The following is a 27,850-nucleotide window of genomic DNA, read 5'->3' as shown; positions in this document are numbered from 1 at the left end:
ATTCATCAAGATTTGGGCTGATCAAAGCCTGTGGTGACCAGGGAAATGTATTGTATTTCTACCTTCTAATTGACAACAGGAACCAGACTGCTACAGAGGAAAAATGCCGGCTTCTAACCTTCATTTACAAGAGGGATTCTGGGAGCTGAAGCCCACAAGTCTTAAAATGGCCAAGGTTGGAGACCTCTGCTTTGCTGGCTGAGGGATTCTGGGAGGTGAAGTCCACAAGTCTTAAAATGGCCAAGGTTGGAGACCTCTGCTTTGCTGGTTGAGGGATTCTGGGAGTTGAAGTCCACAAGTCTTAAAATGGCCGAGGTTGGAGACCTCTGCTTTGCTGGCTGAGGGATTCTGGGAGTTGAAGTCCACAAGTCTTAAAATGGCCGAGGTTGGAGACCTCTGCTTTGCTGGCTGAGGATTCTGGGAGGTGAAGTCCACAAGTCTTAAAATGGCCAAGGTTGGAGACCTCTGCTTTGCTGGTTGAGGGATTCTGGGAGTTGAAGTCCACAAGTCTTAAAATGGCCGAGGTTGGAGACCTCTGCTTTGCTGGTTGAGGATTCTGGGAGTTGAAGTCCACAAGTCTTAAGATGGCCGAGGTTGGAGACCTCTGCTTTGCTGGCTGAGGATTCTGGGAGCTGAAGTCCACAAGTCTTAAAATGGCCAAGGTTGGAGACCTCTGCTTTGCTGGTTGAGGGATTCTGGGAGTTGAAGTCCACAAGTCTTAAAATGGCCTGAGGTTGGAGACCTCTGCTTTGCTAGTTGAGGATTCTGGGAGTTGAAGTCCGCAAGTCTTAAAATGGCCAAGGTTGGAGACCTCTGCTTTGCTGGCTGAGGGATTCTGGGAGCTGGAGTCCACAAGTCTTAAAATGGCCTGAGGTTGGAGACCTCTGCTTTGCTGGCTGAGGGATTCTGGGAGCTGGAGTCCACAAGTCTTAAAATGGCCAAGGTTGGAGACCTCTGCTTTGCTGGTTGAGGATTCTGGGAGTTGAAGTCCACAAGTCTTAAAATGGCCAAGGTTGGAGACCTCTGCTTTGCTGGTTGAGGATTCTGGGAGTTGAAGTCCACAAGTCTTAAAATGGCCTGAGGTTGGAGACCTCTGCTTTGCTGGCTGAGGATTCTGGGAGCTGGAGTCCACAAGTCTTAAAATGGCCAAGGTTGGAGACCTCTGCTTTGCTGGCTGAGGATTCTGGGAGCTGAAGTCCACAAGTCTTAAAATGGCCAAGGTTGGAGACCTCTGCATTGCTGGCTGAGGGATTCTGGGAGTTGAAGTCCACAAGTCTTAAAGGGGCCTGAGGTTGGAGACCTCTGCTTTGCTGGCTGAGGGATTCTGGGAGCTGGAGTCCACAAGTCTTAAAATGGCCAAGGTTGGAGACCTCTGCTTTGCTGGTTGAGGGATTCTGGGAGTTGAAGTCCACAAGTCTTAAAATGGCCGAGGTTGGAGACCTCTGCATTGCTGGCTGAGGGATTCTGGGAGTTGAAATCCACAAGTCTTAAAATGGCCAAGGTTGGAGACCTCTGCTTTGCTGGTTGAGGGATTCTGGGAGTTGAAGTCCACAAGTCTTAAAATGGCCGAGGTTGGAGACCTCTGCTTTGCTGGCTGAGGGATTCTGGGAGTTGAAATCCACAAGTCTTAAAGTGGCCGAGGTTGGCGTAGTTAAAATTTCTCTGTGAAGATTTGCCCCTAATCTGCTCTTCTGAGTCTTCTAATAATGTTCCCATCACCCTTGCACCATAGTCCATCCTTCTGGCTACTGTTTGTCCTCTTCTTCTCTTTCCTTCCATGCTTCCCAGCCTCCTCCAGGGAGTAAAGTCTTTGCCTGTGTCTAAAGTGGGATTATTTGAGCCCGGACATGTAAAATCTGCATCAATTTGTCTCTTGGCTCATTGGTTGGTTTTCTTGGCAGCTAATGGACTTCTCAGAAGTTTTCTCCAACCCCTGAAGTCCAAAGTTTGACCTCTTCTGATCTTTGTAGACATGGAGAAATCCTGTTGTGGTTAGCCGGCAGCAGGTGTGGATGGCTGAGGAGAGCAATGGCTCTGATGAGGGGCCAGGACCATCAGGGAGTGGACTGCTGCCTTCAGAGATTGTGGGGGCTGGCAGCAGTGATGAGAAGGTTCCCGAGGAGCCTGTGCTAAGTGCATGTGCACGGAGGAAAGAACAATTACAGCAGCACAGGTGACTCGGGAGTAAGGCTGCACGGTAATGGTCCCTCCCTCAAGAGGATAAAAGCCAGGTTTGAAAAAACGGTCTTTGCAGAAAGCAAAGAAGCTCTGAAGCTCAACTGGTGGACATCTTAGTTCTTGTTTGGAAAATCTTGTAAATTAGTCCTTATCTCTAGGTTTTTGGCAGCCTTGACAACTTGGCAAGGCTCTTTCTTGTCGGAGCTAATTAGTGGAAAGCAGCCTTCAGAACAGAATTCGTTATTAAACCTTAAAAGGTGGGGGTTGCTGCCTTTGTCTGTGTTTGTTCTTTGAGAACCTGGTTGGGTCAGAACATATCCTGGCATCTGAATATCTTCTCCATGGTTACACTACTTAGTTTGCCGGGCCTTTTTCTTGACCGCTTGCTCCTTTAGTGCTGACCGCTGGTGCTAAAGGCAGAAGCTGCCCACCACTTTGAGATCTTCATTGTCAATTTTAAGGCTAGAATTCTCCATCGAAGGCTAGAATTGTCCATTTTAAAGCTAGAATTCCTTTCTACCCATAGCCTGTCTTTATTTCTTAAGGTTTATCCGGCCACCCAACTCTCTCTCGGTGACTCTGGGCGGCTTACAAACGTGAGTTCCATCTTCTTTTCATGTAATGTTAGTTCCATTTTTTTTTCCACCGTGCTGCTCGACTTTTATTCCTCGAGCTTGTAGATCCGTTGCATTATTTGGCTATTAGGGTAGCGTCACCGGCGCAATAACATCCACAACATGCTTTTCAATGTTCCAAATGTGTTCATCGATCTAAAAATATCACCTGCGCACAGTACGTCTACTGCAAAATTTCCCAAAGGTATTGAAAGCCACTTATCAGGGCAGGAAAGGGATTTGAGTCGATGAGGAAGAAGCGAACGGGGTCCCAGGTCTCCACAGACATTGATAGTGACACAGAAGCAACATGTTTCTTTCTTGGCGTCGCAACCAGGTTATTAGTGCCACGACCCATCTCATTAATGCTTCCGTATTGTAATCCTAAAGGTGCTTTTTTTCAGGAGCCAACTGGACTTTCTTGATTTTTTTTCTTTTGAAGACGTTTCGCTTCTCATCCAAGAAGCTTCTTCAGTTCTGACTGGATGATGAAGGACGGAAGGATTTATACTCCTTGCGGACAGCGGGTCATTCGCATCTTTTTTTTTAGAGGGTCGTTAAGGCCATTTGGAGGTTTATCTGTGTCCTCGGGGTCACCTGAGTGGGGCTAATGGTTCCTGTAGTCTGCAATTTTTTTCTGCAATTTACGAGGCGACTGCATTTTCTTGTTTTTTTTTTTTCTTTTTCTTTCAGACTTTTAGCTATGCAATTTGGTACGAATATCCTTTGAATGGTGTGGGAGTAGGAATGGATTTCCAGAGGGAAAAATTGCGGGCCACAGGAAAGAGGAGCACGCCTTAGGTGACCCTGAGGACACAGGCAAACCTCCAAGTGGCCTCAATGGCTCATTAAAAGGATGCAAATGACCAGTTCTGTCTGCAAGGAATATAAATACTTCCCTTCCCCACCATCCAGTCAGAGCTGAAGAAGCTTCTGGGATGAGAAGTGAAATGTTTTCAAAGAAAAAAACAAGAAAAAGTCCAGTTGCCTCCTGAAAATGCACCTTTGGGACAACACTGACCTGGGTGACTGAGAATCTTCTACAGACTTCCATATTGTAGCTTTAGGTCGGGGAAAAAAAAAAACATTTCATAGGAACCAACTTTTCAAAACAGCAAATTATACTCTCGGAAGTGAAATGGTTTCATCTGCCAATCAATTAATAATATATGTTTTTGTCATGCTTGGGTACACTGGAGCATTAAAACTCAAAAGCATTCCGTTCGGGCAATGTCTAGATTTTATAAAAAGAACTCAATTTTTTTTTTCTTTCGTGTTTTCAATATCAACTCCTCTTCATTCAGTTTATTTCAAAGGCAGATCTGAAACTGAAGAGAAACCGGGAGTTGCTTAATGTGCTTGCAATAAAAAAAATAAGGTTTCAAGAATGCTTACTAGTATTTTGTGGGTCTGTGCTTTACAGACGGAGAGGGGAATATCGAAATAGGGTTCTTTGAAAAGTACATACCTTTACAGGAAATTAATCAGTGAAACTAATTCGAAGGAGTGGGGGGTGGGTGGGTGGAAAGAAGGTTTTTGTGTACATGAGAACAGGACGTTACAATCCCTGGAGCTTTTAGGAGCAATGCAAAAAACAACAATGAAGGATTTCAATAGAGAAACTCGAAAAACTTAAAGGCAACACAGGACAATACTACCCACAGAACAGCAGATGAATTGAGACCGTGGTGAGACTGGGGTTGCTTTCAGGGATTCTGAGCACATATACAGGGAGCGGGAAGAAATGCACAAGAGGAGACAGTGAGAAGCAGAATCAACAAAACCGAGAGGATTTGCCTCGAGTTTGGAGGAAGCAAAAACTCCACGGTTTGCTCAGGAGATGATAGGATGTTTTAAATTTAAAGAACTGGGGAAAACCAGGAAGCCTCTTTCGAAAAAGCCTAGCTTTCAAGCTGGAGTCCCCTTTCAAATCTTGAACACGCAAATCGATTTGGTCTAACGAACAGGGAGGGGAAATGCTTCCTGCACACACTCACCAGTCAATCTTACGGCTCTGTGGATTGTGGGTGCAGCACCTGGCCACCTCTAGGGTTGAGCCCCGGGGGAGAATCCTGTCAAACAGGTTGCTGTCCATTTGAAGCATGGTAAGAGAGCCTCCCGCTTGAAGCTCCAGGCAAGGAAACCTTTTTCATGCCACGGGGAGGGACAAGCACAACTGTGGCATAGCATGCACAGCTTCGCTTGAAGGGAGGGGAGAGAGTAAGGAACGTAAAGGAAAAGGGGGAATGGGAGGGAAACAGAAAAGGAAAGGAAATGGAAAGAAGGGAAGAAGGGAAGGAAAGGTAGAGAGGGTGGGAGGGAAGGAAAGGAGGAAGACAGGAAAGGGGAAGGAAGTTAGGAGGAAGGGAAGGGAAGGAGGAAGGTAGAAGGAGAGAGGGTGGGAGGGAAGGAAAGGAAAGGAGGAAGAAAGGAGAGGGAAAGGAAGGAAATTAGGAAGGAAGGAGAAAGGAAAGGAAAGGAAAGGAAAGGAAAGGAAAGGAAAGGAAAGGAAAGGAAAGGAAAGGAAAGGAAAGGAAAAGAAAAGAAAGGAAAAGAAAGGAAAGGAAAGGAAAGGAAAGGAAAGGAAAGGAAAGGAAAGGAAAGGAAAGGAAAGGAAAGCGAAAGAGATGGAAAGGAAAAAGATGGAAAGGAAAGGAAAGGAAAGGAAAGGAAAGAGATGGAAACGAAAGAGATGGAAAGAAAGGAAAGGAAAGGAAAGGAAAGGAAAGGAAAGGAAAGGAAAGGAAAGGAAAGGAAAGGAAAGGAAAGGAAAGGAGGTTAAGGGGGAAAGAAAGGATAAGGAAACGGAAGGGAGGGGAGGGAAAGGAAGGAAGGAAGGAAGGAAGGAAGGAAGGAAGGAAGGAAGGAAGGAAGGAAGGAAGGAGAGCATGCACCAAGAATACTGGAAATGCACCGCCCCCCACTCACTTGTGATATCATACACAACAACTGCGACAGTGGAGTCACGAATGTAGCTAGGAATCAAGCTCCTGAACCGCTCTTGGCCTGCCGTGTCCCACAATTGTAACCGTACCTAACGAAAATCGGTCAAAACAAGCAAGACAAAAAAAAAAAAAAAAGACACAAGTCAAAAGCCAGAGCTAGATATACCTACTTGTAATATCGTATACTACTACAGCGGCGGCAGAGTCGCGGATGTAACTGGGAATGAGGCTACGGAAACGTTCCTGGCCCGCAGTATCCCAGAGCTGCAACCTAATCTGTGGGGGATGGGAGAAAATTTAAAAGGAAAAAAAAAAAAAAAAAAAAAAAAAGCCAAACCGCCACTAAAACGAACAAAATTTTCCACTCCTTTTTTTTTTAAATAAAAAAGCAAAACGTTTTCTTTTTTAAAAAAATTATTTTTAAAAACTCATGCACGGAAAGGTGTTTGCATCGAGGTTGCAAGCAGAAGCAGGCCGCGAGGATTTCTCGGGGGGCTCTGGGTGAAATCAGGAACCTTTCTGGGGGGGAAGACAGGGGAACCCAGCTAACTTTGGGGACCAGGCAGGCAGCGTGTCGGCGTATTTCGTGGGGGCAGCCAGCCAGCAAAAGGAGAATTGGCCTGCGAGAGGGAGAAACGCCAGCAGGGATGTGCAACCTTGGCAACGTTTTTAAGACTTGTGGACTTCAACTCCCAGAAAATCTCCGGCAGAGTAACAGAACAACAGTGGGAAGGGACCCTGGAGGTCTTCTAGCCCACCCACCCCCCACCTCAAGCAGGAGATCCTATACCGCTCAGGACAAATGGCAGGGTCTGGTCTCTTCTTGAAAACCTCCTGGAAGGGGAAATTCTGGGAGCTGGAAGTCCACAAGTCTTAAGAGTCGCTCAAGAGTTGCACATCCTTGCACTTGAGTTAAAAAGGTTTTGCGAGAAGGCTGGGATAACCCAAAAAGGGGCTGTGTTAGGAACAAAGCCGATGGCCGGCCGTGTACCGCATATTTTTTAATCGTATTTTTTGTTAAAAAATGAACATGAAACAGCACTGCTGGTAAGGGAAGTGTTTCTTAACAGTATGATTTTTACAAATTTAACCCCAAAGGGTTATTAGTTTCATTTTGATGGCTTTGGGCCGGAGGATTCTATTCAAAATGATCTGCTGGACTAGGAAGGTAAGGAAAATTTGATCAGATTGGTTGATCTTCCAGCTGGAGATGGTCGGAAGGAACAAAAGGCCCTGGCCGCTAAGCAGGGTATGAATCTCCACATTGCCCAGAAACCATCATGGTTGGCATGTGGAACTCCGTTATGGCGGTGGGGAGCGGTACCGGTAGTCCTTGACTTACAACAGTTTGTTTAGTGACTGTCTGAACCTCCAACGGCACTGGAAAAAAGTGACTGGCGACCATTTTCCACACTTACGACCGTTGCAGTATTTCCCCACCGATCGTGGGATTCAAATTTGGATGCTTGGCAAGTGGTTCGTATTTATGGCGGTCACAGCGTCTCGGGGGGCGATCTCCTTTTGCGACTTTCCGACGAGCCAGGTCAAAGGGGAAAGCCAGATTCGTTTGACCACCGGGTTGCTAACAACTGCAGCGATCCACTTAACAACGGCGGCAAGACAGGTTGTGGGAGGGGGGGAAACTCGCTTAAGAAATGTCTTGCTCAGCAGCGGAAATTTGGGGCTCAGTCGTGGTGGTAAGTCGAGGACAACCGGTAATGCGGAAGGTATCGGTGGCGGCACTGGGGGTAATGGGAGGTAGGTTGGGGTCGTAGAGATGCCGCACAGATAAGAGGCAGCCTAGCCTGCAGCTGCATAACAGAGCAGAGGAAAAAGAGAATCAACCCTAACTAAACAGACGGTAAAAAAAAAAGAGGCCGCAGGAGTGTCAACTCATAAAATATTTCCATGGTCTTTGTAGAGTTGCCAACCGAAAGGGTGGGGGGAGCAGTGCGGCAGCTTGCAAACTGAAACTGCATTCCATAAATGTTTTCAAAGATAGTTTCTAGGCGACTGAAGTTTCTGCCGTGCAAAATTCTAACTGGAGGGCCTGATGGAGGACTCTGGGCTAGGGAGGTGTCCCATTGGAGGATATGAATTACGATACACCCAGGGTGTGAAGGGAAAACCAGGGTCACAGGTGACAATGAATGATGTGTCTCAGAGTTGGCTACATCCAGTTAGCGCCAGACATGTTAACTCCCAATAAATCCTTTTGAAGTTTTAGAAGTTTGGCTCGAGACACATGATTTAAATGGGGGGGTAACTGCCGGAATCCTGACAAGTTGTTTTGTACTTTCAGGCTTGCAAAATTCTCGTAATGTAGCCTTACAATAAACTGTGGAGTTAGCTCATCTACTCATATTTCCTGTCCGGTTTACTGGCGAGGGCCGATGGTAGTTTCCAGCACTTCCGTATCACCGTAAGGTTAAAACTATCCTATCTATTTTTAAATATAGGAAAGAAAGGCTTGGCTTTTTAAAAATAAATAAATAATTGGGGCAAAGTGTCTTTTCTGTCACAGGGAAATTTGAGATGAGTTCTCACTGAGCAGAACATCTGGTTGTCACTGTACACGGGATTCTCACTTTATTTTATTCGCTTCTACAGTGGTACCTTGCTACTGTTCAAAACTCATCGCATGTGGTACTTGACCTGAACATTTTGTCCTGTGGGTACTTGTCGTTGGTTTTGATATTCAATGCACAAGCCAGAACTTGTGAGTGTTGGCTGCCTTGTGGCTTGCTCTATTATTCCTCGTGGGAAAAATTTGTTTGGCACTCATTGTTTTTGGTACTGAGCCCTGGTGTGGCGCATTGGTTAGAATGCAGTACTACAGGCTAACTCACTGTTCACGGCCCGGAGTTCGATCCTGACTGGCTCCAGGCTGACTCAGCCTTCCCTCCCTAGAATGTGGAAGATTGTTGAGGGCAAATATGCTGACTCTGTAAACCCCTTAGAGGGGGCTGGAAAGCACTGTGAAGCAGTATATAAGTCTAAGTGCTATTGCTACTCATGGCTCCTCCTGGAACCAATTAACAATGAGTAGTGAGGTACCACTGTATAAGGATGGCCTCAAAAAGTGCACTGTAGTATTTAATGGCCGCTTCAAATTATTTTTCATATAAAGACAATTCAGGAGCAAAACATTCCATCCAATTTATAGGGGTGAGATTTCGGTTTCTACCTTCATACGCAGTTTGAAATATTTGAGATGATAAGGGCGCCAGACTGGTTATTCTCAGGCCAACCTAGGCATTCAATACGGCAACCTGCAGAGGCCTGGGCAGTTCTCTGTTATGATAAGAAGGTAAGCAAAACTCTGCTGGTTTGGCCAAGGCCAAGGCCTTCATCCAGCATTTTGGCCAACCGGATGCCTCCGGTAAGGGAAGGGGTCGCTTGTTAAACCGTTCCCCACAATTGACACTGGAGGTATGGCCCACTTGAAATCAGAAGCTGTTCATATCCTTGCAAAATGCATTTAGACCAAGATTTCCCAACCTGGGCAATTTTAAGACATGTGGACTTCGACTCCCAGAATTCCCCAGCCAGCATGGCTGGCTGGGGAATTCTAGGAGTCGAAGTCCACACACCTTAAAAGTTGGCAAGGCTGGGAAATCCTGATTTACACAATGCAACGCACCATCCATGTTAAGACAGGCTAGTTAAGTCACTGCAAACTCTTACTCACTGTGCGATCTTCCAGGTACATCGTTTTTGATAAGAAGTCAATGCCGATTGTTGCCTGCAAAATGCAATTCAACAGTGAGTACCTAAATGCACACGTTCCTTTTGCTAAATTATGCGCTATCCACTCAATTACCCGTCAAGAGTAATGAAAATTTGAAATATCAGTTACCATGCTGGATCCATTTAATCAAGCGAATCTGCGTTTTTTTAAATTTCAGATGAACAATTGACCATTAATCTAGAATCTAATCTAAGGCATAGATCAAACTTCTACTTACACTACAGGTAGTCCTCAAATCGCAACCGTTCATTTACTGACTGCTCAAAGTTACAACTGCACTGACCACTTTTCACACTTATGACTGTTGAGCATCCCCATGGTCATGTGATCAAAATTCAGCCGCTTGGCAACTGGCTCATACTTATGACGGTTGCAGAGTCCCAGGGACGTGGGATCACCCTTTGCAACCTTCTGTCAATGAGGGAAGCAGATTCATTTAACAACCCTGTTACTAACTTAACAACTGCAGTGATTCACTTAGCAACAGTGGCAAGAAAGGTGGCAAAACGGGACAAAACTCACTTAACTGTCTCGCTTAACGACATAAATTTTTGGGCTCAATTGTGGTCGTTAAGTCAAGGACTACCAATATATGGAGGGAAGGGAAGAAGAACCTTTTTAAAAGGGGGGCCTTGAACCAGAGGCTTACAAAGCAGGGGCTCTTTGAAGTCAGAGAGAACATTTCCCTTGCTGAAAATTCTTTTTTTTAATCTTTCTTTAAAAAAACATTTTTTTATTAATTTTCTATTTAATACATTTCCTAGTGCTTTATAAAGCACTTAGTGTTGTCTGGGTATTTAATCTGCTTAACGATACAGATTCCATTCTTAATCTCCACCCCCTTTTTTCCCTCAACCACTGGTAAAATAAGTGCCATGTCTGATAATATTCTGTGTCTTCATATTTATGTTGATTATGATTTGATTGCTTTTTGTATGACTATTATCATTAAGTGTTGTACCTTATGATTCTTGACTCTTGACGAATGTATCTTTCCTTTTATGTACAGTGTGAGCATTTGCACCAAAGACAAATTCCTTGTGTGTCCAATCACACTTGGCCAATAAAGAATTCTATTCTATTCTATTCTATTCTATTCTATTCTATTCTATTCTATTCTATTCTATTCTGGTCTGGTCTGGTCTGGTCTGGTCTGGTCTGGTCTAGTCTAGTCTAGTCTATTCTATGCTATGCTATTCTTAATTCTATTCTTAATTTTATTCTTTATTCTATTCTATTCCTTTCTTATTCTATTCTATACTATTCCTTTCTTATTCTATTCTATTCTTTTCTTATTCTATTCCTGTTCTATTCTTTCTGTTCGTTTTTCAATGTCAGTCTCTTCATTCCCGCACAATCTAATAATATCTTCTTAAATATATCTCCTCGTCTTGTGGTGTCTTCGTTTTTCCAACATTGTGCGGAGAGAATCCTTGCTGCGGTTAAAATATGTTTGAACAGCTCTTTTTAACCTTCCAACGGCTATTCTGTCCACAGGAAACTTCTCCCACCGATGAAGAAGGAATAGATTCTGCGGGTTCTGTTCCTAAATCTTCCTCCTCCCCTTGTTGCTCCCTCTCTCTCCTCCTTTGAGTAGCTTCATCCTTTGTACTTGGCTAAGGGAATCCAGTAGCCCGGCGTCAAGGAAGCAGCAAAGGTTCCTTCTATTGTGCTTCTATTATCTGGGCTCACCACCGGAAACCCACCTTGGGGACGCCAGAGGCGGTCTCCCTCCTTCCTCCGCAGAAAGGGCCCCGCCGTCTGGCTCTCGCTGTTTGCAAAGCACACAAAGCCATGTGCTTGTGGCAGGCATGAGATAATGCTAAGGCGTGAACAGACCGATGGGAGGACTTGAAAAAAGCCTCGCAAAGAGCTATTCGGCGGGCCCTTTTCTTCTTCTTCCACACGGCTGCCCCTCGGGCCTCCTCATGCCTCGTAGCCCAGGAAGCAGGGATTTTATTTTAGTTTTTTAGTTTGGAAAAGGCAACGGGGCTGATTCAAACCTTGCCCTCACTCCCCACCCCCCTTGTCTATTTCCAAGAAGGGAAGGGGAGACCGCAGCAGTGGGCTTGCTCTGTAACCGGCGAAGAAAGCAAGAGAGGAAGGAGCAGGGTGCTTAACAGTACTACAGAATAACAAGAGTTTGGAAAAGGGACCTTGGAGATCTTCTAGTCCAACCCCATGCTCAAGCAGGAAACCCCGTACCACTTCAGACAACGCTCGTCCAACCTTTTCTTACAAACCTCCAGGGCTGAAGCACCCACCCCTTCCCGAGGCAAGCAGTTCCACTGGTTAATTGTCCTCACTGTGCTGGGGAGTTTCTCCTTAGTTCCAGTCTCTGGCTCTTTGGAGAACAGGCTGACCCCTTCTTCTTTGGGGCAAGCCCCTCAAATATTGGAAAGACTGCTGTCATCTCACCCCTCACCTTTCCTTTCGCTAAACTAGACATGCCCGATTCCTACCCATTCTTTGCATGTCTGGGCCTCCAGCCCTCTAACGATCTCCGTCGCCGTCCTCTGCACTCTTTCCAGGATTTTCAGCAAAATCATCGTAAGACCACAGGAGGCCGCCCACGATCCCAAGCATGGCTATCTTGTTGAGCAGGATTATCGCAGGCGGGACCTTGGAGATCTTCTAGTCCAACCCGCAAGTTGGTGGCAGTGTCTCTGACCTCATTTGGAATACCTGCCACGCAATTCCCTGACAAAACAACTCTCCCATTTCCTTTTCTTTAAAACTCCTGCGTTTGGTTCTCAAGACACACACACACACACACACAGAGAGATAGTCCTAGAACCCTGGCTTCTTTGGGGCAGCCCCTGAGATATTGCAAGACGGCTGTCATGTCACCCTTAGTCCTTCTTTTCATTAAACTGGACCTACCCAATAACTTTTGAGTACTTTGGGCCACCTAATGAGAAGGAAGGACTCCCTGGAGAAGCGCCGAATGCTGGAGGGCAATAGAAGAAGAAGGGAAGAAGGCAGAGAAGGAGAGGGCTGGAGCAGTCGGCGTGAGCTTAAATGGACTCCGGAAGATGGCAGAGGACAGGAAGGCTGGAGGAACGTGGTCCATGGGGTCGCGATGGGTCGGACACGACTTTGCAACTAACCACAACCACCCAATAACAGAATACCCAGAGTTAAAAGGGAACCTGGAGGTTATCTAGTTCTACCCCCTGCTTGAGCAGGAGACTCTACACCATTCCAGACAACTGGCTGTCCGGTCTTTTCTTAAAAACCTCCAGTGTTGGAGCACCCGCAATTTCTGGAGGTAAGCCGTTCCACTGGCTAACCTCCCCATCAGAAATTTCTCCTTAATCCCGGGTTACTTCTCTTCTGGATGAGTTTCCATCCATTGCTTCTTGTCCTGCCTCTTCAGGGGCTTTGGAGAACAGAGAACCTATTTAAGAGGAGCTGGCATTCAGCCGGTGGATAATGCCGGGCAGAAAGGCAAGTGCATTCCAGGGACCCATCTCATAAATCCTCCGTGAGCGAAGAGGGATCCAGTTCCATCCCGATCGCAGGCGTATCTTCCACTTGAGTGGTCTCCCTGCTTTGCGGTTTCAGCCATCAGCCTTACAAGTGCCTCATTAGTTATGCCGTACGTCCTTTCCCTGAAGGCCGCCGTACTATTCAAGCTCTGAAGGCCAAACTCCAATTAAAACCAGGAGGCACATTGCACAAAGAGAACCAAGGCTGGGACAGGACAATCGATGACGGCATGAACAAAAGCGCGATAACGGCGGCATTTGCAATGGGCAGAAATAGAAAAGGGTCTGCAAGGAATCTTTGAGCTGTCTTATATCGTCAAAAGTCCGGCTGAATCTGCTGGCGTTCCAATCCGGCCACTAGAACTATTCCAGCTAAGTGCTGTTCAACCAGGGTGGATAAAAATCGATGTTTTTTTTAAAAAAAAAATTAAAACAAATTAAAAAAGGATTTTTTTAAAAATTTCTATCAAATTTATTTTAATAATATGCTTTTGGAATAAAAAAAAATCTATCTAAAGATAGTTTTCTATTTCAGATACATTAATATCTGAGTTTATTCAGCATGAAGTGGAGCTTGGGTATGTAGCACGGGGCTGTATATTCTGCAATATTGGGACTGTCGGGGAGTCAACAGAAGGTCAGAGTAGGAGCAACTACGGGACAGAGATGACAGCCACTCTTTAAAAATTATGATTTCAATTGAATTGATTTAAATCAAACTTTTTACTAGTGATTCAAATTGTGATTTCAATTGACTTGATTTAAATCAAATCCACCCTGTGTTCAACCTTTGGGAAGGGCTCCTTCACACATACCAAAAAAATGGGGAAAGGATCCTTGCATTTGGAAGCAAGAATTCCCCGTCTTTAAAATTAATTTTGAATAGAATTTATTTATTTATTATTATGACTTATACACCACCCATCTTGCTATCCCAAGCAACAAGGGCGTCTTACAACGCAGTAGAAATGTAAATAGAAAATCAATTGTAAGTATAAAATCAATCCCTCTACGATCTGGCTACCCTACCCCATTCAGTTTGGGGTTGTGCAGACTCTTAATCTGGGCCTCTCTCTGGGAAAGCTTTGGGGTCTCAAAACTACCCCCCTGCCCCCACTTATTCTCTAGGTCCATATTCCATCACAAAGGTATTGAGAATGGTGGATGATTCACTCTCTATCCAACCTCTTGCCACAGACTTCTACTCTTCCCTTTCAAAAAAAATTCATGTTTTCTACATTTGGCAGAGAAGGGAGTTGAGAAGGACAAGAAGCAACAGATGGAAAGTAATCAAGGAGAGGACCTAGGAAAACAAGAACAAGAGGAGAAACTGTCCTCAGTGTGAGGACAATTAACCAGTGGAACAGCTTGTGGATGCTTCATCACGGGAGGTTTTTTAAAAAAGAGATTGGACGTCTACTTGTCTGAAATGGTATAAGCTCTCCTGATTGAGCAGGGGTTGGACTAGAAGACCTCCAAGGTCCCTTCCAGCTCTATTATTCCATGTTCTATCTCAGAATGTACGTGCCAGAGCAGACTCCTGTAATTTAGGCTGAATGTGAGTGTGAGACTCTTATCTGGCAAATGGGTTAATTCACTACGTATGCAAAGGAGATCTGTACCTTTTAGTTTACATAAAGTTTTCTCCTTGTTTATTAAGGTATCTAGCAACTTATGCAGAACCAATATCAGCCAGAAATACAGAAGCACATAAGGAATAGCTGTATAGGATATGAAACATGAAAAGAGAAAAGAGTTTATGGTATTTTCTACAGTGTACACAACTAGTAGTCTTTCATTGTAAACAGACAAACTGATAACAAAGCCAGAAACTCTTCTGATTCCTATGTCTTAGGATCAGAGTCCTGGCCTTCTATTATTTCTATTCTACTATTGAACAATCTTGAGAAACTACTTTATCCATCATTTTTCTGCTGAATGAGATTAAAAACAGAGGGAAATATCTGTTAACTTGGGATATTTCAGCAAAGTTCTGAATCCCTTAAGTTAAAGTTTGGAAATCATAAAACAAAAACAAAAAATCTTACCTGGTAGGTGTTGTCAAAGCTGTCATACATGAATCTGGTGATCAAGGAAGTCTTCCCAACTGGAGAAACAAAGAAAACATGTTGGTAACATCCAACTAAATTCTAAGCCTCATCCTACTGCAGTTAAGGAAAAGGCATTTGACATGAATCACATTTTTCACATTTTTTTTGACAATGACTGCGATTTAGTGACAACAATTAAAGGAGCCATATGGCCCCAAACTGTGAAATATTTTTAGTTTAACAGCATGTGAACACTTATTGTAACATCTGTCCCCATTACAGTAAGATTCAATTGTCAAAAGCTTTCACGCTTCGCAACTGTGGCTCCGCGTTGTGCAGTTGAACTCTGGGAAAAGAGTCTACTAATCCAGGGTTGGCCAAATACAATGGTCAAGAACAGGGGTTTGTGAACTTCAACTCCCAGAATTCCCCGGCAGCCAGAAGCGGAAAAGCTTATTGGATGAGAATCAAAACATTGGGGTGGTGGGGAGAACAAGAAAGTTATGTTGCCTTTTGGAAAAGCACCTCTGGGAATCTCCCCCAATGTTAACAGATTTAACAGAGTTGGAAGGGACCTCAGAGGTCATCTAGGCCAACTCCCACCCAAGCAGGAGACCCTACACCTTAAGTTAGCTCCATCCCTCCTGACATTCCAGAAGTCCTTGGCTAGGTTACCCATCCTGGGAGTCCCAGAGAAAACCAGAAATATGTGTAGATATCCAGTACTGAGGTAGATATTCTTTCTCTGCCTAAGGTTCGTAGAATTTATACTTAATAATATTAATTTTTAATACTTATTTTACATTTTTATCATGATCGTTAATATTTGCATTGTGCTTTATCGGGCTGCCGAGAGCAGCCTAGAGTCAATTTTCTTGTGATGACAGCCAGGATGGATGGATGGATGGATGGAAAGAAAGAAAAGTGAGTGAGTCACAAAGAGAAGAAGCAGTTAAATGCAAATGGAAAAATTAGGAACAAGCAACAACATTTCATTTGGTTGTCAGTGACTTGGTTGTCTGTTGCAAAAAGTGAATAAGGAAGGTACTGCTGTTAAACTCTTAGGAAGACTTGAAATCATTCCCATCTCACCTTGAACTCAATCATTGTAAGAGGAAGAGGATGACAACTTCATCAAAAAGCCAACTGTTGTGTCTGTTACAAAGAGTAGGCATGTAGATTCCATTAATTCCTTAAGAAAGTTAGCAGTAAAAATTGCAGCTTGCTCCCGATTGGTAGGGAATATATAAATATTCTAAAATTCGTGCGATTGAAGGCGGAAATATGCAGGATTACAACTCTCATCCTTTGCAGCTGATTCCACAATGTGGCAAAATTAATTGGAATTACAATCTAACTAACACAAGCCCTTTATAGAGCAAATACCAGGGGATCCCTGTACAGTATGTAATATTAAATCCAGAGAGTGGCTTAAGATTAAGGAAGGCTGAGGCAAGAATTTGTTTCCCAGCCATGTTGAGGGTGGTTGGTTTAATCAGCCCTTCCTTGCCTATTTAATAACAAAAACAAAACACAAAAATAACAAAAAGAAAGAAATATAACCATAATCTGGACCCTAACCCGGGGTCTTCCAAACAAAAAATAAAAATAAAAGAGAAGATAGGTTTGCATATTGTGTAAACTCTGTGAGATGCAATTGTACCTTTCCTCCAGTTTGCAGCTGAAAAGCAAGAAAACACCTCCACGTTTTTTTTTTGACGAAGCAGCCTTTTGTTCAAGTCTGCTTCAAGTGATGCTGTATTTCAGTCAAACCGTATTTACCGAGGTTTATAATCCACAATAGGCGGCAAGCGTTATGTATTTCACACTTCAAACTAATAAGCCTGGGTACATATGACTTAACTCTGAAAGTCCCAAGTTTCGTGTCTAAAGAAACTAAATTTAGTTGTGTATTTATGAAAGTGAGTGCAGGAAGCTAAAAAAATAAATAAGGCAGGAGCTATTTCCGGTACACCAGGCTTCTGCCCACGTAGATGTAAGCAGTCAGGAACATCATGTACTGCAAGCGAAGCAAAAGGACCAACTCCTGCTCAAAAACACGATCTTTTTCACAAATGTGCTGTTGGAGAATTTTCTCACACGACCAAGATGTAAATTGACAGGGCTGCTAACCAGGGATTGGGAGCAAACGAAGAATCATTTGGGGACAAGACAGAGAGCTTTTTCAAGAGATAGGCTCATATTCAACAGAGGGTAAAAAATATGTATCTTTACCATACAATTCCTAGGCCATTTAGAGGTTTAAAGGGAAGTGTATCAACACTTAACTTGTTCCAAAGGTGATTTTTTTTCCAAAGAAGCTTCTTGGATGAGAAGCGAAAGGACAACTCTGAAGCGAACCTGGCTGAAGCCATCTTTTGATGCCTCATAGTTGCCATGAACTTGTGGGGAGGGGGAGAGGTAACAGCCTAGCTTGCAGTCAAAACAAAAAGCTTGCTCACAGGAACCAAGGTCAAATCCACAGGTGGCAGCTGAAGGAGGCAGGAAGTTGACCAAGAAGCCCAACAAACATCTTAATGGGCAATAATGGACCTGTGACAATAGGGGAGGGATCAATTGCGATTTTTTTTTGGTCATAACTGGATGGAAAAAAACTTTCAGAGGTGGGTTTCACTGGCTGTGCTGATTTGATGCATCCAATCAACACATTCTTTGAGGAATCCTACCTGCCTCAGAGTTTTCTGCTTTTGATGGGTGCATTACTCGGTACGCTGACACCAAATATTTTCTAAAGAGGAAAAAAAACCCACCCAAGAAGGTCCAGTTGCCTTTTGGAGAAAACCACCTTTGGGACAACCGGATGATGGGAGAATCTCCACAGACAACACCTGAACTTGTGACAGCACAGTGCAAAACAGCTGAATCTGCAGAGCGACATGTCTGAAGGTTTTTCTTTCAGAAGACCTGGGAACCTCTGTAACTTAGTCCTGCCTCTTTTCCGGAGTCAGGACTTGGTACTTCCAAGTGGCACTATCTACCTCCCCTGGACCCACCCTGAGAGGTAGGCCAATGACTCATCCTGCCTTTCGCAACAAGGGAATGTGGAAGAGTATGACTAAATATCCAGGATTAATAAAAGATAAGGAACAACGTTAGATGTGCATTACGCTGAAAAATAAATAAGAATAAAACATCAAACTACCAAATACCCCAAAACATGTTACTTATTTCTACTAAAATAGCAGGATAAGTAGTCCCAAAGGTTTCTGGTCTTCTCTGAGCTTGCTCGTTTTCTTGCAGACGTTTCATGACCCAACTAGGTAACATCAGCAGTGCTAGATCTGCGAGAAAACAAGCAAGCTCAGAGAGTACCAAGGACCCCTTCATTTCAACCCCGAGCTACAAATATTCTCCTTTATTATTCCCAAAGGTGCTTTTCAAAAGGCAACTGGATGGAACTGAAAAAGCTTCTTGGATGAGATGTGAAAGGTTTACTAGAAAAAAAAAAAAAATAAGACATTCCAGTTGTCTTTTGGAAAATCACCTTTGGACTTTGGTTGTCAAACGGTCACAAAAGGGGATCATGCAACCCCGTGACGCTGCCACCGTCATAAATACATGCTGGTTGCCAAGCAGTTGAATTTTGATCACGCAACCATGGGGACGCTGCAACAATCGTTAAGTGTGAAAAAACGGTCACAAGTCACTTTTTTCAGTGCCCTTGTAACTTCAAACGGTCACTAAACGAACTGTTGTAAGTCAAGGAGGACCTGTATAACCCGTTGCCTTCTGAGCTGATAGAAGGAAGATTTTAAGAAGAGGTTGCACCCGTCTCATTGGAAGAGACAGAAATATTTTCTCGTGCCATTCTGAGCTATGCAGGGCGTGCGGGGTCCGGTGGCCAACAAAATATTTCATTTTAATGTGCATTCAAAGTGACAAAAGTTATTCTAAGTTCACCTCGCTGACCCGGTCTTGCCAATTCTGAGGAAGAGAGCACCATTTACTGGCTAGCTGACAAATCACTGGGTATCTCCATTAGCGTTGCTAAATGTGTCACTCTTCGCTATTAAGGGCCCATTCGTTTAGCGCCTGTGTAACCTCATCAGTTTTTAAGTATCCATTCCTTTCCCCCTTTCAGTTATTTATAACAGATTATACTATCTGTCCATAACATTAAACACCTCTACCAAAGGACTCCTGCCTTTATGACAAAGGGCTGCTCAGGACCACTGTAAGGAGAGAGAACAATTGCTACTGCCCTGCCAATTGTTTTTTTTTTTTGAGCAGTTTAATTTGGCTAGACCCCATAAAACCTCTCTTAAGCATTCTCTTTTAATGTTTTTACCACAGCAAAAAAAATTGTCTGGGCTTCTAAGGGTCAGGCTGGTCAAGGAATCTTAAAAGGTTGCAGGCTGGACTGGAAAAAAAAAAAAACATTTGGAGGAATAGCAATGGAAAAATCATTTCTGTAAATGTTGCCGAGAAAATTGCACGGATGAATGATGTATTCACTAGGAAATGAGTTGGGGGCCTCGTGGGGATCTTTATCTTTTTATGGGCCACTGCAAAAGCCTGTAAAGTCTGGGAAAGGGCAAATCATATCTCTAGTATTCAAATGGGAAAAGAATGACAGACCATTCTGATAAGCAAGCTATATAGGTAGAAGTCGCATGGTATGCTTTCAGATCAATCCATTCCAAAGGCCATCGCAACGGAGTGTACCTTACGGTTTCTCTTAGATTTTCTACTTTTATTAAACTAGCAGATTTTTAATTGTCAGAGAGGGGTATGCTCTTAATTAAGATTAAGAGCAGATCAAGCCCCTTGTGAATGTGCCCCGAGAGATGGCTTAAAAACTGCGTAGAGCTTAGTTTAATCTGGTGGCAAATACCCAGCTGCTAAGTAATTCTGGAATCAAAGATATAAATCAGTATAAAAGAGCCATCAAGCAAAGAGATACTGAGGCCAGATTTTATTTTTTTTAACTTTAATTCAGATGATTCTTAAAATAAATGGCAATCTGAAACCAGAACTTTTAATTCTTATATGCATAAAGATGGGAAACTCATTAATTCCCACAATGGAAGAACAGATGGTAAAGATGATGGAGATTAGTGAAATTGGTCGTTTTGGTCATGAAAAAGAATTTCCTGGATTTTGTTTCTACTTGGAAACTGCTCTGGGCTTTTTGCTCAAAACTGAAAAAAAAAATGAAACTTGGATTTTATGTTTTGATGATCAGAATGGCTTGAAACGTTGTGAAATGTAAAGCAAAAGGTTAATGTCCTATTTTTATATTCTACTGCATCAAAGAAAGTCAGAAATCATTGCTTTCATTTCTCCTTGCACTTTTTTCTTTTCTTATTCTTCCTAACTTTGGTTTCTTCTATAATTTTATAATGAAACTTTAATTTAAAAAAAAAAAGGATTGAACTATCAAGTGCACAACAAGAGAAGGAAGCAGCAAAAAAGTACCAACTGAAAAGAAAAGAATTTTGAACAGAAGGGAAAGGAAAAAAGGGGAAAGAGAAATAATATTCTAAAAACAAGAACGCACTTAGATGCACAGTGGGGCAGGCACAGAAGAGCCTAAGAGGAGCGAAGCCTGGAGCAGAATTACTTTCCTGCGGTGCCGAGAGGGACAATGGTGGAGCATTAGAGACACATTTGATGGTGCCCTAGATAGCAAACTGGCTAAAAACACAAAATAGGGAGAAACTGATGCAACCCAGACAGAATTCTTGCCAAACTAAAACAGCCCCATAAATCATATACGTTGGGAAATATTTGGGAAGAACCGTCTTCACCCTCTTTCTTTCGCACAAACTAAACTGAACAGAAGTCGTCTCTTGATGCTCCGAAATCCACGCCTTCCTTTCCGGGAATCCAGACTATATTCCACAACATCTGCCTTACGTGAGAAATTGGGGCGAGGATCGGAAAACCAGAATGATACTTTATTGAGATAGATTTCAAGAACTTTTAGGCCTGATTCTTCGCCCCTCCATCCTCCCCATCAAAGACTACTTTTATTAAGAGTGATAGTTAGCTTCTGGTTAACTTCTGGCTTAACTGGCTATGTTCAAGCCCTGGATTCCTGCATTGAGTAAGGAGTTGGATTCAAGGGCATGCCAATTCTGTACAGAGTTGTAAAAGATCGCTTGGAGGTGGGATACTGCCAATGTAATCTACCGGATCCCCTTCATAGGTTGCTCTTGTAGGATAGATGGGGAAGTAGCTAACTATGAGATTGCAAGAACACAAGCGATTAGTCAGATGAGGAGACCCAAACTCGTTGCGATGAACAAGGATATACATTCCATTTTGCAGCTACTAAGATTGTTGGATGAGCAGGTACAAAAACAGCCAGGGAAGTAAGTGATTGAAGTCTGGGAAACAGGCCCCTTGTCAGTCAACAGGCACGCCTGTTTACCACCAGCTTATCAGGTACTTAGGAATCAAGGACTGGGCAGCAGAAGGAAACAACAGCCAATGACTGAATAACCAGCCATCAACACTGCAGTCAACAACTAAAAAGCCACACACAACCAGGCACCAAGGACTCACAGAACAGCCCAAACTCTCTGCTAGAGAGAAGTTGCCTGAGGATGGGCTCCAGTGTAAGTCCAGAAGCTTCCAGTGACCGACCCAGACTAGATCTTGTAACATTATCCTGGGACACATATATTTGCCTTAATTTGTGAGACTTGTAAAAAGTATAAAAAATGAAGGAGAAAGTCTGGCTAATTGCTCTGTGCACTTAAAAAAAAGAAGGGAAATAGTGCACAGTAGAAACACAAAAGCATTTATCCCGTAGTTAGAAGCAATTTTATTTCTGCTTCGCAATTGTGGAAATGAGGTCACATCAGTCCCTATGTAATTAGTAAAGAATTGGGAAGAGTTTTGTGCCACTATTGGCACAAAAATAGCAGCAAATTGGCATGTTGCTTCTTCTACAACTTCACCTCTCAAGCTTTGGATTGATGTTCTAGGCAAGAGTTTGAAGCAGCAGCAACTATGTTGGGCTGTTACCTTTGCATGTCATTCTAGCTTCTATCTTGACTGTAGTAAATCTGACCATCCATAGATAAATGGGAATGAGTCTGCATAAATATTCTTAAGTGCTATAAACATGACAAGGTACTCTTGTCACACACACACACACACACACACAGTACGTCTAGGAGAAATGTCCATTTTTAATTAATGTGAGATGCTTTGGAAGGCTGTTTGAAAAATGCCATAGCAAGTAAAAGTAGTCCTTGACTTACCGCCATTTGTTTAGTGACCGCTCAAAGTTACAATGGCCCTGAAAAAAGTGACTTATGACTGTTTTTCACACTTGCAACTGATGCAGCATCCCCGTGGTCACGTGACCAAAATCCAGCTGCTTGGCAACTGACTCACATTTATGATGGTTGCAGTGTCCAAAAAAAGTCACACGATCCCCTTTTGTGACCTTGTGACAAACCAAGTCAATTGGGGAAGCCAGATTCACTTAACAGCCAAGGTTGCTAACTTTTATCAACTGCAGTGATTCACTTAATGAAAAAGTCGCTTAACAAATGTTTCAATTAACAGCAGAAATTTGGGGCTCAACTGATGTCGTAAGTCGATGACTACCTATATAATAGCAGCCATGAGTTTTGCTTAACTCTTTTGGTTGCCCAAACCTATGATATATTTATTTCTCTATCACTTTAGGGTATTTTCCATTTAGAGTAAGACCCCCCTCCCTGCCCTCAAAAAGCCCCATGTTTTAACTCTCAGGCCTCAATTGTCTAAGTAGCCCTCTGAGCTGCCAAACTAAGACAAAGACTTTTTAAAAAGCAGTGCAGGCCATTAGCTACGAATACAAGATTAAAGCGGATGAAGGAAACCATCATGAATACTCATGTCTGTCTGGTGCAAAAAAATGCCCTGAAAGGAAGCTAACAGAATAGCCCGAGATGGCAAGAAGTAAGCAAAAGTGACGTAGATCTTACAAAAGAGCATTCTCAAAAGAGAAAATATTGTGCCGATAAAGGAGAATATTTGTAGCTCAAGGTTCAAAATAAAAGTATTTCTCTGAGCTGGGTGATTTTCTTACAGATGTTTCATTACTCAAACCAACAAATAGTATCAGTGCTAGTAGTGACTAGGTTGGAGTTAACTGGCACTGCTATTTCTTTCTACGGAAAATTTAAATGAGAAGAAAAATCCTCTACTCTCAGCTATTTTTTTCTGTCCAATGAAAAAGGGAGAAAAAACACTTGTTTTGAGTTTTCATTGTTCCTTTAAAAAAAAAGGAACACCTGACGGGGTTTAAGTTCTGTTCAGATAGAAAGCGAGGTATTTAAAATGTTCCAGCAGCTGGCGTTGTTTTGTTCCAAGCTCAATAGCCAGTTTTTTTAAATTATTTCTTCTCCAGCTATAATGGGAAAGCTGTCTTCCGATTCTTTGTAAATCGGCAGCAGCATACATTAAAGCAACCCCACCAATGGAATTTCATAAGCCCACTGCTTGCTGAATTAATTAAATTTGTCTTTTTTCTTTTCTTTCTTTCAATTAAACACTCAGCATGACTAATAGCAATTACATAAGAATAAAGAATATAATTAGACAAAAGGAGAAATTTTTAAATTGGTATCATTAAACTCAAAGCTAAGCATTAAACTAAGATTAAAACATACGAAAAAGAAAAATATTGACTTTGTTTTCCTAAATGCTAGAAGAGGGGAGGCCAAGTGCACTTTCTTGGGAAGTGCACCGCATATGTCTTCTTAAATCAATGAGATGCTTGAGCAAAAGAGGAAGGTCTTAAAAAAAGGGATCTTAATAGAGGGGGAAAGAGGATGGTCCCTCAGTCAGGCCCTAAGCCATACCACCACAAGCTGGTTATTTTCATTTGGTTTTAAAATTTATATCCCACCTTTATTATTTTCATAAATAAGAACAGCAGTGTACCTACCTAATATTCCTTCCTACTCCTACCATGTTTCCCCGAAAATAAGACTGTCTTATATATTTTTTTTGCCACCAAAAAAGGCACCAGGTCTTATTTTCGGGGGATGTCATCCACTGACTAACTTCACTTGCGCGCGTCACCCCTGGCTTCCTTTTCGCTGTCAGAAGCTTTCAGGAACTTCTCCTTCTGTGGCCAGCAAGGCTTTCCTGAAGGCCTCTGCAGTCGATAAGAGAGCTCTGGATCGATCCAGAGCTTTGTTAACAGCTCCAGAGGCCTTCAGGAAAGCCTGGCCAGCCTTGCCGGCTGCAGCAGAAATAGGATGGCAAGGCAGGTGTCGGGGTGTGTGAGGCCTGGCTACACCTGTCCAAAGGTAGGGCAGCGCCATCCCCTCATCCCCATCCTAGCTTAATCTTTACCCGTCCATTCTGGAGTGGATGGGATCTTAATTAGGGCTTAATTTGGGGGTAGGCTTATATTGGGCTCATGTGTAAAAATCAAGCTAGGACTTACTTTCAGGGTAGGTTGGGTTTTCAGGGAAACAAGGCATTTTCCTCACAACAGCAGCTCTGTGAGGTGAGTTGGGCAGAGAGAAAGGGACTGGACCAAGATCGACCAACTGGCTTTCATGCCCAAGGCTGGACTAGAACTCATGGTCACCTGGTGATTAGCCCAAAGTCACCCGATCGGCTTTTGTCCCTAAGGCAGGACTGGAACTCAACTTCTCCTGGCTTCTAGCCTGGTGCCTTCATCACTTAACCAAACTGGTTCTCCTCAAACAGGTTATACAGGGAACACCTTTCTATACAGATGCTACAGTATCCTGATTTCATATCCTGCATAACTCTCCCATACTTAAATCCAAATTACACGCTATTCTCAACACCATCATCAAAACCACTCTAAAATTTTTTTTAAAGGCCTGTAGTAATGGATAAGTAACAAGGCAGGTAACTGTGGATATGTTAGGAGTGTAGTCATGAGTCTGCACACTGGTAGCTCAGGTCTAATAGTTGCTTTTTTCATGTTTCATCAGTGAAACCTAATGTCTCCCTCAGTGACTAAGCAGCCCTCTCTGGGCAGACAGTGCTTTCCTCCATAGATTGGTAGTCCTTGATTTATAACCACAATTCAGTCCAACATTTCTGTTGCCAAGCAAGACAATTGGCTGAGAGTTGTTGGGAGATATCAAGTAGGCAAGTATAACTGTAACCATCTACTCTCACTGAAGAAGCAACCTAGAACTAAGGAGAAATTTCCTGACAGTGAGAACAATTAACCAGTGGAACGACTTGCCACTAGAGGTTGTGAATTCTCCAACACTGGAAGTTTTTAAGATGAGATTGGACAACCATCTATCTGGAAAGGTAGAGGGTTTCCTTCCTGAGCAGGCGGTTGGACTAGAAGATCTCCAAGGTCCCTTCCAACTCTGGTATTCTATTCGAAGGCCTGTGCAACACACAATTTCCTCATCCTCCATACTTAGGCCTACTTATGCCTCAACAAGGTCTCCTAGATGCAGCCCCGCTCCAAGCACTGGCATCTTACTGACTGTGTCATTGTCGGAAGAAAAGATGGGCAGGATATCGGAGCGACCAAGGCCCTGTGTGGTGCTGATTGTTTGCAGTTCACAGGCTCTTTTGTCTCCAAAATCAGACTCAAGAGGCGACCACAAGGAAACAAGGCCATGGAAAGAATTAATTGAGCCTAGCCCGACTTCGGCACTGGCTGAACATTTAGAAACGAAGCTTGCTGACCTATATCTTGCTGGCAGTGCCGAGGACGACTGGGAATGCTTCAGGAATATTGCCCATTCATCTGCGCTGAAGACGTTGGGGTGCGTTCCTCAAAAACAGCCCAACTGGTTTGATGAGAATGATGAAAAGATACAGGCTTTAATTGTTGAAGAGCATCGCCTTTGTCATCTCCACCACCATCAGCCGCCGAGAAAAATGCCTTTGCTAGCGATCGTAAAATAATCCAGACAAAAAACTGTGTAAAACATAAGGTCCCTGGCAGACAAAATACAGGGATATGCTGATAGAAACAACATGAAACTGTTCTATGAAGCTGATATATTCTCTGTGGACAGCAATCTCTTAGGAGTTCCCTCCTCCCAAGTATACACGGTGCAATTCTCATTTCAGAAAAGCCTGAGATTCTGCAAAGGTGGCCGGAGTACTTTGCAGCCATCCTCAACCAATTGTGATGAGCCAGGGTGTGACACAAGGGCAATACAGTCAAATAATAAGTAGGAGTTCCTTTTATTTACTCCAACTTTGCCCCCGATGTCCTGGTTACTTCTGGGCTGGAGAAAAACTCTCCTAGGAACAGCCTTTGGCTGCAGGGAATCAAGTCCAAAACGTGGCCAACAAAAACTGTAACTATAAGTCCAATCAAGGCAAAACGAGGTCATTAGTCCGGCAGGGCAAGAGATGGAATTCCAGATGTGAAGGCACAGCAATAATTCAACTCAGTTGAGAGGATGCCAAGAACACAGATAACCAAAGTCAACACAAGATAAACTGATGTTTGTTCCCAGCAAATGCCGCTCGCAGCTTGCATCTCTCTTAAACTTTCATTCCCAGGTGTGGCTAATGGAGGGAATCAGGGCCCTTTCCTCCCCCATAAGCCACGCAAACCATGTTGCTCTCTCACAAGCCATTCCTCCCTCTGTGCCCTAGGATGAAGAGGTGGGCCTGGGTCTTTCTCTGAACTCCCTCTCCCTTGTTCTACCTCTCCCCTGCTCTGCCCAGCCAGACTTTGCCCTTCCCCAGTTTCCTCCCCAGCCAACAGAGCAACACACTCGCTCCCTGTCAGCTGTTCATCTTCCTCTTTGGATTCAGACTCCGACAGGGGCATGACACCAACCCTCATCTATTAAATAAGAAACATGGTGGCTTGTGCGGTAAGGACACTGGGTTGGAGGTTAGCAAACCCAGGTTCAGGACTCAAGTGCTGCAGTGGGACAGGGTTACGCTCCCATCCTTTGCTCCAGCTTCTACTGGGGTCATGAAAGGAGTTCCCAAAATGGTGATGTCACTGGCTTAATGCTTTCAACACAGAAGCACCTCGGTGCTTCTGACAGGAGTGTAACTGTGAGGCAATAGACAGGATGCTCCAGGTTGATTATCAACAGCACCATGGATGACCCTGCTGGTAGTAGTAGCTGAAGTCACAGAAGCTGTCAAGAGTTATCCAATGGCAAAGTCCAAGGAGCAGATGCTATATCTGCAGAAATATACAAAATGGATGGTCCTGTATTTACACAGAAACACAGCGAGTTATTCCAGTCATTTTGGAAACAAGGATCCATTCCTCAGGAACTTAAAGATGCATCCATCACACAGAGACACCAGGGGAAGAACAGTCAACAAGTACGCAACAACCCACTAAGGAATCTCGTTGCTCTCCACTCCAGGAAAAAGCCTTGCTAAGTTCTGGTCACTCAACTAGAGATGTGCTTGCTGCCAGAGTCACAGTCTGGCTTCTTCAGAGTCTGTGGGACTATTGACACATGAATTTTGCCATATTCCTATTTCAGAAGTAGTGTCAAGAGCAGAATCATGAACTCCACACAACCTTTGTTGATCCCACAAAAGCTTTCGATACGGTCAGCTCACAGAATCCTGTCACATTTATTCAGATTGTACACCAATTCCGTGAAGGCATAAGGGCCACAGTAGTGGGCAACAGAGAATCCCCATCAGCAATAAGCTGCTTGGACCAGAGATGGGATCCTACCGGTATAACTACTGGTTCTGTTGCTCTGCGTCGCGTGTGCATGCGTGAGTCTCGTGAGTGCAATTTACGACCTGCTGAGCAGCGCTGCATGTGGGAGTGCTCAGTGGTTGGAAAAGCCCTTTTTTCCTGCTTTTTCAACCGCAGCTGTACCGCACAAAGCAGCTGAGG

The 27,850-nt window shown here is 43.6% G+C and overlaps 1 protein-coding gene across 2 annotated transcripts in view; it reads right to left on the bottom strand.

Moving 5' to 3' along the window:
• The window catches only part of RAB6A (RAB6A, member RAS oncogene family), a 53,677-nt gene that overhangs the window by 10,698 nt on the left and 15,129 nt on the right, over positions 1 to 27,850 (bottom strand). The window contains exons 2-4 of one of the 2 annotated variants that reach the window (XM_026723157.2): positions 15,028 to 15,086; positions 9,429 to 9,482; positions 5,721 to 5,826 (exon numbers count right to left, since the gene is read on the bottom strand). In XM_026723157.2, the coding sequence (XP_026578942.1) occupies positions 5,721 to 5,826; positions 9,429 to 9,482; positions 15,028 to 15,086 (219 nt within the window). Of the gene's footprint in view, positions 1 to 5,720; positions 5,827 to 5,907; positions 6,014 to 9,428; positions 9,483 to 15,027; positions 15,087 to 27,850 lie in introns of both variants that reach the window. The other variant, XM_026723159.2, reaches the window with a different exon arrangement.

Source organism: Pseudonaja textilis, chromosome 7, assembly GCF_049901715.1.
Source record: "Pseudonaja textilis isolate UNSWEBS1 chromosome 7, rPseTex1.2, whole genome shotgun sequence".
Taxonomy (NCBI): Eukaryota; Metazoa; Chordata; class Lepidosauria; order Squamata; family Elapidae; genus Pseudonaja; species Pseudonaja textilis.
The sequence above is the reverse complement of the archived record's forward strand: the minus strand, read 5'-3'. Positions and strand labels throughout refer to the sequence as shown.